Source organism: Raphanus sativus, chromosome 3 (genome assembly GCF_000801105.2).
Source record: "Raphanus sativus cultivar WK10039 chromosome 3, ASM80110v3, whole genome shotgun sequence".
Classification (NCBI taxonomy): Eukaryota; Viridiplantae; Streptophyta; class Magnoliopsida; order Brassicales; family Brassicaceae; genus Raphanus; species Raphanus sativus.
This window is the reverse complement of record NC_079513.1, coordinates 5,026,067-5,035,884: the sequence shown is the minus strand read 5'-3', so window position 1 is coordinate 5,035,884 and position 9,818 is coordinate 5,026,067. Positions and strand designations below refer to the sequence as shown.

The 9,818-nt window shown below is 36.7% G+C and overlaps 3 protein-coding genes across 3 annotated transcripts in view; 1 reads left to right on the top strand and 2 right to left on the bottom strand.

Moving 5' to 3' along the window:
* The first annotated feature begins 1,312 nt into the window (after nucleotides 1–1,312).
* On the top strand, nucleotides 1,313–2,951 carry LOC108832457 (uncharacterized oxidoreductase At4g09670). The gene is made up of 2 exons (XM_057006629.1): nucleotides 1,313–1,938; nucleotides 2,159–2,951. The coding sequence occupies exons 1-2, from the start codon at nucleotides 1,474–1,476 to the stop codon at nucleotides 2,780–2,782; spliced, it is 1,089 nt and encodes a 362-aa protein (XP_056862609.1). The 5' UTR covers nucleotides 1,313–1,473; the 3' UTR covers nucleotides 2,783–2,951.
* A 4,085-nt stretch (nucleotides 2,952–7,036) lies between these two features.
* LOC108849408 (ATP synthase subunit delta, chloroplastic) lies at nucleotides 7,037–7,925 on the bottom strand. The gene has a single exon (XM_018622960.2). It carries the CDS (start codon nucleotides 7,857–7,859, stop codon nucleotides 7,155–7,157), a length of 705 nt encoding a protein of 234 aa, XP_018478462.1. The 5' UTR covers nucleotides 7,860–7,925; the 3' UTR covers nucleotides 7,037–7,154.
* Nucleotides 7,926–8,405: 480 nt separating this feature from the next.
* Nucleotides 8,406–9,818, bottom strand: part of LOC108851078 (uncharacterized) — a 3,276-nt gene continuing 1,863 nt past the window's right edge. Inside the window, exon 3 of the mRNA XM_057006216.1 lies at nucleotides 8,406–8,422. Within this exon, the coding sequence (XP_056862196.1) occupies nucleotides 8,406–8,422 (17 nt within the window). The remainder of the gene's footprint in view (nucleotides 8,423–9,818) is intronic.

The following is a 9,818-nucleotide window of genomic DNA, read 5'->3' as shown; positions in this document are numbered from 1 at the left end:
TTTTGTCATAAACCATAATCTTTAATGTGTATAGGTACACTAACATATGTACACAACTTTACAACATATTGGACATCTAACATGTATCACAAACATATGTATACATGTAAATATCTAAAAATATAATATTTATATTGTACATGTTAGTCTAGTGATGTACACATGTACACAACCATATTATTGTACACATGTACACTATCATACTATTGTACACATGTACACTATCATATCATATTGTTGTACACATGTATGCCACCAACCTTTAATGTGTAAACCTAACTAACATATGTACACTAACATATTACACAACTTTACAACATGTTGGGACATCTAACATGTATCAAAAACATATGTGTACATGTAAATATCTAAAAATATAATATTTATATTGTATACGCTAGTCCAGTGATGTACACATGTACACTATCATATTGTTGTGCACATGTGCACTACCATATTGTTGTACATATGTACACTACACATGTATACTATACATGGGAATCCAATGTACATGTATATTGTTGTATATATGAATGGTAAAAAAGTTTGTGTACATTGTTTATTGTTGTACATATATATATGTGTACATTAACTTCAGTTCGGAGTGTACATGGAAGGATGTACACATGTACAATTTGAATGTAATGTACACATGATTTCATTAATGTTGCATAATTACGAAAATGACCTTATCTCTTTCATTAGCCATTGTTGCCCAGAAATTCTTATCTCCGCCTATCTCACCTATTTTCCATGATTCTTTATATTTTCAACTTGTTTTTTGATGTATTTTTACCCAGATGTGATAGTTTTCAATCCTAAATCATGGATTTAATCTTAAAAGCATGGCCCGAGATGGAGCGGTCATGGGCTTGAGACGTGGAGAAGCTAATTTGACGAGACGGGACAAAAAGCAACAACCACCGGTGGACGAGACCTAAGATCGACAACCTCTTGAACTGAGGAGCTGAGGACAGAGAGGAGGAAACAAATTAGAACTTATTTTTATTAAGCTAAAAGAAAATATGAAAGGTATGTTGTATGAGATCTGAAAAGAAAAAGAAGAAAAAAAAATGGATAAAATCAAAGAAGGAGAGAGAAAGACGTTAGGACACAAAAGTCTTTTAAAAGTTTAGTTGGTCAAACTTATGGTTAATTAACTCATTTAGTTAGGAAATAGATAGAAAGTAGGTTTAGTTAAAAGAAACTGCTCTAGTAGCAAAAACTGTCTCACAGTGTTATAAAAAACATGAAACTGTCTCTGAATGTAATTGTTTCTTTTATAAAAACGCTTCCATTGTGTTTCCCACCAAACATGCCACGTAAGCCATCCACTCCAAATTTTAGTGTGTCCTCAATTCGAGGTGGACTCTTCTTTCGATTAACGATTCTTGTTTTTGTATCTTAAAGCTCCACCTCTCCTATCCATCCTCCTCCTCATCCTCTCTCCCCTCCCCGGAGAAACCAACAGCTATGGCCACCGACTCGCCAATCCGAATCGGAGTAATGGGCTGCGCCGAAATCGCGCGCAAAGTCTCTCGCGCCATCAACCTCGCTCCAAACGCCACCATCGCCGCCGTCGCAAGCCGTTCCTTCGAAAAAGCTAAATCTTTCGCCACATCCAACGGCTACCCTGAATCGACCAAAATCCACGGCTCTTACGAATCGATTCTCGAAGATCCGGAGGTCGACGCGCTCTACGTTCCTCTACCCACTAGTCTCCACGTCGAGTGGGCTATACGCGCCGCGGAGAAAGGCAAACATATACTTCTAGAGAAGCCCGTCGCGTTGAATGTAGCTGAGTTTGATAAGATCCTTGCGGCTTGTGAAGCTAATGGTGTTCAGATTATGGATGGTACTATGTGGGTTCATAATCCTAGATCTGCTAAGCTTAAGGAGTTTCTGTCTGATTCCGACCGCTTTGGTCAGCTCAAAACCGTAAGTTTCTTTTTTTTTTTACCGTATGTTTTTTTTTTCAATTTAATTTAATTAAAAATCAGTTCAAGGGTTTCTTGTATAGTAGAAGATAAAGTCTCTGGCTTTTTGTGAAAATTATTCAGTTTCTTGACAGAACATAACTAGTGTGGTTTCAAGAGCTGTCTCTTTAATTATATTTTTTTTTTTAAGTCTTGTTTCTACTCGATGTTGGAATCTGCAGGTACAGAGTTGCTTCTCATTTGCTGGAGACGAAGATTTCCTCAAAAACGACATCCGTGTGAAGCCAGGTCTTGATGGGCTTGGTGCGCTCGGAGACGCTGGATGGTACGCGATCAGAGCAACTCTCTTAGCCAACAACTTCGAGCTTCCGAATACAGTCACAGCCTTTCCCGGCGCTGTGCTTAACGAAGCAGGAGTGATTCTCTCATGTGGAGCTTCTCTGACTTGGGAAGACGGACGAACCGCTACCATATACTGTTCCTTCTTGGCGAACTTGACAATGGAGATAAACGCAATTGGAACCAACGGCACGCTTAGTGTTCATGATTTCATTATCCCGTTTAAGGAGACCGAGGCATCGTTCACAACGAGCACTAAAGCTTGGTTCAATGAGTTCGTGACTGCGTGGGTTAATCCCCCGAGCGAGCACACGGTTAAGACAGAGCTTCCGCAAGAGGCATGCATGGTGAGAGAGTTTGCTCGATTGGTTGGTGAAATCAAGAACAAAGGTGCAAAGCCTGATGGGTTTTGGCCGAGCATTAGCCGGAAGACACAGCTAGTGGTTGATGCTGTTAAGGAGTCTGTTGATAAAAACTGTGAACAGATTAGTCTCTCTGGTCGCTGAAGGGAAGGGCTAAAATTAGTAATGTTGTCATTAGTCCTCTCATCTCTCTGTTTTCAAACTTTGATCATCCGTTAAGTGTTGTTATCCTTCTGCCCGGTTGTGCCTTGTATCCGTACTGTTGTATGTGTGTTGTTGCTACTAATATTTTGAGTTTAATGTTGTTGTACTATTTCTTACTCATTGTCACCTGTGTATAAGCACTTGTGAATCTCTTAAGTCCATAGTTCCATGTAATTTGAACTTTGACGAATCTTGTACTTCTAACAAAACGTGTATCCAAATTTAGATGAATCACTTAGTGTTGTATTACAGTTTAATATTTGTCTTTTGATCTAATTTAAAAGTTGTGTGAGAATCTGTTTGTCGATCAGCTGGCACAAACAGTAGTGAAAGTAAGATGAAACAGTTATTTTAAGATTTTGTCACTCGAAAGCTTACAAGTTACAAAAGAAGTCTACGTATATGTAACCTCCTAAGAAGTATATTACATAAATTTATTCTATAGTTTACATCGTAATTTGATCTAGTAATTTAATTTTAAGAATGTATAAAAAAATAATTTTTGTGAAATATTTAATTCATCATCAATAAAAGGGTTAATATAAAATACATAAATTAAAATTTTATATAATTTAACAATTTTAAAAATATAAATCGATTTGGTAACAATGTGTTAAACAATGCTTATGGTTTAACAACAAAAAAATTCTAACATGTAAAGTTAGATTTTAGATTGAGATTTTTTTTTGTTTTAGTAACTTAAATTTGCATATTAATGTTGAGTTGTTTATATTTTGTATATTTCATTATCTGATACAATAATTAAGACTTTTTATTAGCAAACATTTAGAATTTGAAATTTGTGGTTTAGAGTTTAGTATACTCACAATAAAATCTACTTCACTGTGGACGTTTTTTCAGTCTATTTTAATTGGTGATTACAATAAAAATGTGAAATCATATACCATAAGTATTAAAATAAATAAATACATTTAGCAAATCTTATATTAAAATTATTAAAAAATAAAGATTAAACAACAATAATTAAATTATCATAGTAGACTTCCAAAAAATACTAATTAGAATTAGAATAAAGTCTACTCCAGATTTTAATTTTAGTAGACTTTAAAAAAATTACAATGTCATAAATTTTAACTTACTTACAGTTTTTGTCTTCCTATATAAATTAAATTTTTTTTTTTGAAAAAGAAAGGGTTAAACCCGGGTCACTATTGAAACCAGACCTAACCTCCGGGGGAGTCGCAAGCCCGCAGATGGACTCCTTCTCCTGGGCATTCAAATGGATCCTAAAACATGGACCCATATCCGCATTAGGTGAACAGAACAATGTGACTTAGTTTCGCATAGCAGGAGGATCGAACCTGAAACGTGTTAGCGTTCCAGGCCCGTCCACTGCCACTTGACCACAAGGCCCGTTCTATATAAATTAAATTTACATAATCTTTTTCTAAAATGGTTGAATAAGTTTTTAAAAATCTTTCAGTTCTCTCTAAATTTTCTTCCTTCTCTCTAAACCTCTTTTTCTGTCTAAATTCTTTGAATGTAAAGAGGAACTTTTATTTAATTTGTCAAGTTTTCTCATATCTTTCTCGGAATATTATCTTGCTTTTGTAGGTTGATTTATGGTGTTCATTTTTCACTGTAAAAATGTAAGGTTTATATTTATAAAATTTAAATTTAAATTTTTATGTTTATATTCAAATAAAACTATAGATTACTTTGTTAGTATTTTATTTTATAAAATTCTATTTTTGAAAAACTTTCAGATTAATTTTTTTTTCCACATTTACACCATGATCCTCATCTATCTCAACGTCCTCAGTGAGTATCTATTCCTCAAAACCTTTTCATTCGCTATCTCTCTATACTTATCTTACCATCGATTTCAATAAACTATAATTATAACATTCCGAGTTGTGATATACGAAAAGGCTTAAGAGAATTGATGTAGGTACATATGTCACAAAAGTTGACTTACCTTTTCTGTCACACATCCGTTTAGAACTCCAAAGTTAAGCATGTATTTATTAGTACTTCGTCCATTACTTAAATATGATCAGATATGTTCTATGGTTCTTGACCAGAACATATGGACTTTCTATGGGAGTATACATCCATCTTGAAATGGATCTTGATTTTAAATATTTTCTGTTCATCTTTGGTCATTTGAATTTATAAAAATTCCGTCCATGAGTATCATTAGTATATCCACGATTTGAATCATACTATTGCACATTCCGTCCTTAGAGGTTAACCAAAGTTCTTCATGAAATTTATATATGGCATACGCCATCAGTCTTTCATGATCGGCTGGAAGCCTTCCTTTGGGTCAACATGCCGTTCCATTTTGCTTGGTGTTTCATGGTCGGATCAGGACCTATGGAACGGGTAGGAATTGCCTAAGACCAAGGTGGTTTAAGTCCAACTGACTTTGGGCTGGAGTAGTGAAACGATGGGTGACCTATCGGCAAGTGATTCGCGATACCGTGCGAGTGAGTCCAAAGCACGGGAAAAGGTCAGGTGGTGATTGTATGATCAGTAAACAACGATTTCAAACCTTGGAAAATTAACGACCGACCGTCGGATAGGATGAGACCAACGGACCGAGAAAGTGGGCATAGGTGACCAATTAGCCGTGGACGGGTCGGGGCGTTACAATAATCTTCTCAATTTGGGGGAAATCTGTTCGAACTTACTGCAGAAAAGGCAAATGCCAAGTTGAAACAGAGAAAGGTATCAGCGGAGATGATGTGATTTTCTTAAACACAAGAATGCCTATCCTCGCAAGAAAGGGAAAGGGATCTGGTATGAAGATCCTTACTTATCATTAGCTCTGTGTTGCTTGAAGTTAGGTTTCCCCTGCTCAGTTTCTCATAAAGCCGGTTGGTTTCTTTTTCTTCATTGCAGAGGTTTCTTTGGGATGCTTGCCGTGATCTGACTTTGATCATTTTGATGGTGGGGATAAAAACTGAGGTTTGATTGATTAAATTATCTAATCAAATATGCTCTTCCCTCTTTGAAACGTGTAGTGTCAACTGGAACTTAGTTGCAAGTGCTGTGGCTTATCTTAATGTAGATTGTGCGGTCCAAGGCTCTGGATTCTTTGCTGGTGCAACTAGTCAGTTAGATGTTCTTCTATTAGATGCCTTGAAGTTGGTCCAAGATCCTGATGATGTAGCCTTGACAGTTGAAGAGACATTCAAGTCTCAGAACAACATTGTGAGTAGACTCCGTCTTTGTGTTTTACTTTTGTTGTCTCTGAAATATTGTTTACCTTCAGAACGGTGTCTTGGTGAATGATGTATTCTTTTATTGGACTGCAGATACAGAGGCTAAGTAGAGCAGATTGTAATTATCCTGTCTATCACACCGCTTTTGACTCCTATGATTATCCTTTCTTGTTCTAGTTTTCATGGTTGCTTGTAGAGGATTTGACTCTTTTATATGCATTGTATATATCTCAGTGGTCTGAAAGAAAACATTGTTGAAGTGTGGAAAGTGAAAGAGCTTTTTGTTAAACAAGGTTTCCGCGTGTTTATGCATCGATGTGTCCACGCATCGCTGTGTAAGCACATCTAAAACTTGATGGTTTGAGTGAAAGGATGGTTCAAAGTAAATTTGTGGCAGTGAATTTAAGGATGATTAAGTTTTTGTTAAACTTAGCAGTATAGCGAAATTTCTTATATTTTCTATGTGTTGTAATTGGTCTTAAATTTTGGCTACTCTTAGATGCAAGAGCTAGACAAATATAAACAGGGTGTTGTGTGTATAGTTTTTCTAATGATTACATACATGTAATCATTATACTAACTCTTCCCCTTACTTCTGCTTGGTACCTAGACAAAAGAGAGAATAGGGATAGCTTGGTGTTTTCTTGCAGACAAAATGTGGGCTTCATGGTTAGGCCTTCCAATTTTCCATCCATTTCCATCCATGCAAATATCTACATCTTCCTCTATTTATCTTGCAAATGGCACTATAATTTATGTCTAAAATATTATTACTACAAATTACTACAAGAAAACTTTCTCTTCTACTGCTTTTAGTATTTCTCTAATTTCGGTGCTCTTCTATGGTTTTTGATACGATTACATCTGATAATAATCAATGATGTTTGCTCGTTGGTCTAAGCTGGAGCATTGTAATCATGATTCATGAGTATTGTAATCACGATTCATGAATCGAACAAACAGGTTCACTACATTTCAGAAATAATTAAAAATAACTCGAGAATTATTTATATCAGTATATTATATGTAGACGATTGATGCAGGAAAAAAGAAAAGAGAGAAAGAATAAAACTTGCACAAGTAAAAAAAAAGAAGAAGGCGGTTGTCAAATACAATTTTTCTCATGCAGCTAACTGAATCTCACCGAGCTCTAGCTGAGCAGCGATATCCTCAAGCTGCTTCTTCACACTCATATCAATAAGCTTCGACCCGGAATCACCATACCGAATCGTAAACCCAGCGACAAGACTCGGATCAAGAACCGTCTTAACCCTCACGTTCTTGGCTCCGGTCAGCTTCTGAACCTGTTTCGCGATCTGAGCGAGCTGCGGCGGCTCCAGCTTCACCACCGACCTAACCTCCGCCAGCTGCGTGTCCGTTATCTTGTTGTACACAATCTCGAACTCCTTCACGATGTCCGTCACGATGTCGACCCGGTTCGCGTCGACCAGGAGGTTGAGGAAGTTGGAGGTGTGGCTCTGGAGAGAGGACGCTTTGACGATCTCGTCGATCACGAGACGCTTCTTCTCGACCTCGACGGTTGGGTTGGCGAAGAAGTTGAGCACCTGCGGGTCCGAGAAGACGTTCTCGAGCTTCTCCACGTCGGCGCTCGTGAGCTCGAGAGTGTCGTTCCTCTTCGCGACGTCCGCGAGAGCCATCGCGTAGCTTCCTGCAGCAGTGGCGGACATTCTCGCTCCGGCGGCGTTTCCGCCTCTGATTCGGAGGGGTAAGGATGTCTTTCGCATAGGGAGGGATCCTCCGATGTGGAAAGATGAGGGAGGGAGTTTGGACTGCAGAGAGAACATAGTTTGCTGAAGAGACGCCATTGCAGAGAGAGAGAGAAGAGAAGAGAGAGCGATTTGTGGTTTCTCGAAGACGAGAGGAGAAGAAGGAGGTAAGGTTTGGGGGAATTATAAACGGACGGTGGAGAGTTGTTGATGAGGAAAGATCGAGGGTAGAGAATAGAAGGTTTATCTTGTGCTGAGATTGCAGGAGGATTGAGAAGCCGCCACGTGGAGACTTATGATAGGTAAGATATCTGTGCTCCATATTAACGATGGATTCCAGTTATCCGAAATTGTAATACCACACAAATAATGTTGATTTATCGTATTAGCTAGCTATAACAATTTGCACAAATTGAGAGTCATGTGGTCAAAGAAAACTTTTGACAAAGCTGGAGGATTTGATTAAAAACGATTTCACATGGCCTAGTTTGGTTTCAGCCGGATGAAATTAAAGAGTCTAGCACAAAATAGCTGAGTCATTTAGAGCATCATCAACGGTGGTTGCTATAAAAGGGTGCTTAAAATTTTTTTTTTTAATTTTTTCGTTGTGATTAAAAAAAAAGTTAGTACACCAGTGACGGGCCATCACGTGTCATTGGGGCCTGCAAAAACACCAAACACCAACGCTTAATTAAGCGTTTTTCTTCTTCTGTTTCTTCTCTTTCCTTCTTTTTTTATTAAAATATTCATAAGCAACCATTAAACCACTAGGGTTAATGGTGCTCTTACAAACTTGTTCTTCACGCTCATCCTTTTATGATCTTCTTACAAGATTCAACTAACAAGGCTTTCTAATGAACATTGAACATGATATCAAACGCATTAATTCTCATTTCTGGCAACCATGGAAGAACAAACTTGGGATATTCAAGGTACATGGAGTAAGGAGTAAAGAGTAAGGAGTAAAGATGGGGCAGTTGCCCACCATATAATTTTATAAGACCAAAGAAACTCTTATAAAATGTTCAGTTATGCCCTTATTCAAAGTGTATAATGTACTTAGGTTAGTATTTTCATTTATGCTCTGAGTAATAACAAGTTCTAGATCCACCAACGATTGCATAATGTTTCAAAATTAGTACTGTTGAAACTGGTTTTTGTTCAGTTTAAACAATCGCATAATAGTGTCTCTCCATACCTCCGCAAACAGTCTTCCAGGGTAATTCCACCTCATTGACAAAGAGATCCGCAATTAGAGCTGGGAATTTTAGTCATTACCCGCGGGTCCCGTCCCGTTTGACCCGCTGCGGGGCGAATGCGGGTCGAATGATTTGGAAATTTTGAATTGCGGGTGCGGGTTGAGACTATTTTAGCACCTAGATGTTTGCATGTGCATGCAAAATAATATAAAGATGAATAATATGTGGATGCAATATCTAATACAAAAACAAAACGAAAATTGCCTTAATCACCTATATCATGGATGTGTGCCAAAAGTCATACAAGAGACTGAGAAACAATACGATACTAAAATGCATTGAGGATAGTGCTTGACCATCGTTCAAAGGTCTATCTAGTTGATCAAAGAATAAAAGGTATCTTACCCAAAAAAAAAGAATAAAAGGTAACTATGCATTCTTTTTTTTTAAAAATAATTTTTCAATCTAAACTATTAAATCTAAAATACATGTAGTATTTAACCCTAACTTTTCCACAATATTTATCAATCCATGCTACTGCAATTAAAATAAATAATTAATGATTAATTTTAATGATTAATGGTTATTATAACTGATTTTTAAAAGATTTCCATATATATATATTATCTATCAATCAAATTTTAGGGGTTTGTTTTAATAAAACGTGATATACTCCTAAACTAATGTTTTTAATTTATTTTCCTATAATCAAGTATAATTAATTTGAAATACAAATCGATTATATCATATAATTTAAAATAAATTAAAATAGCTTTATAGTTTGAATATAAGTTGGACGAAGACACTATCGAACATGTATTTCATAATATTACACACCTCTTAGTCCATATACATATAT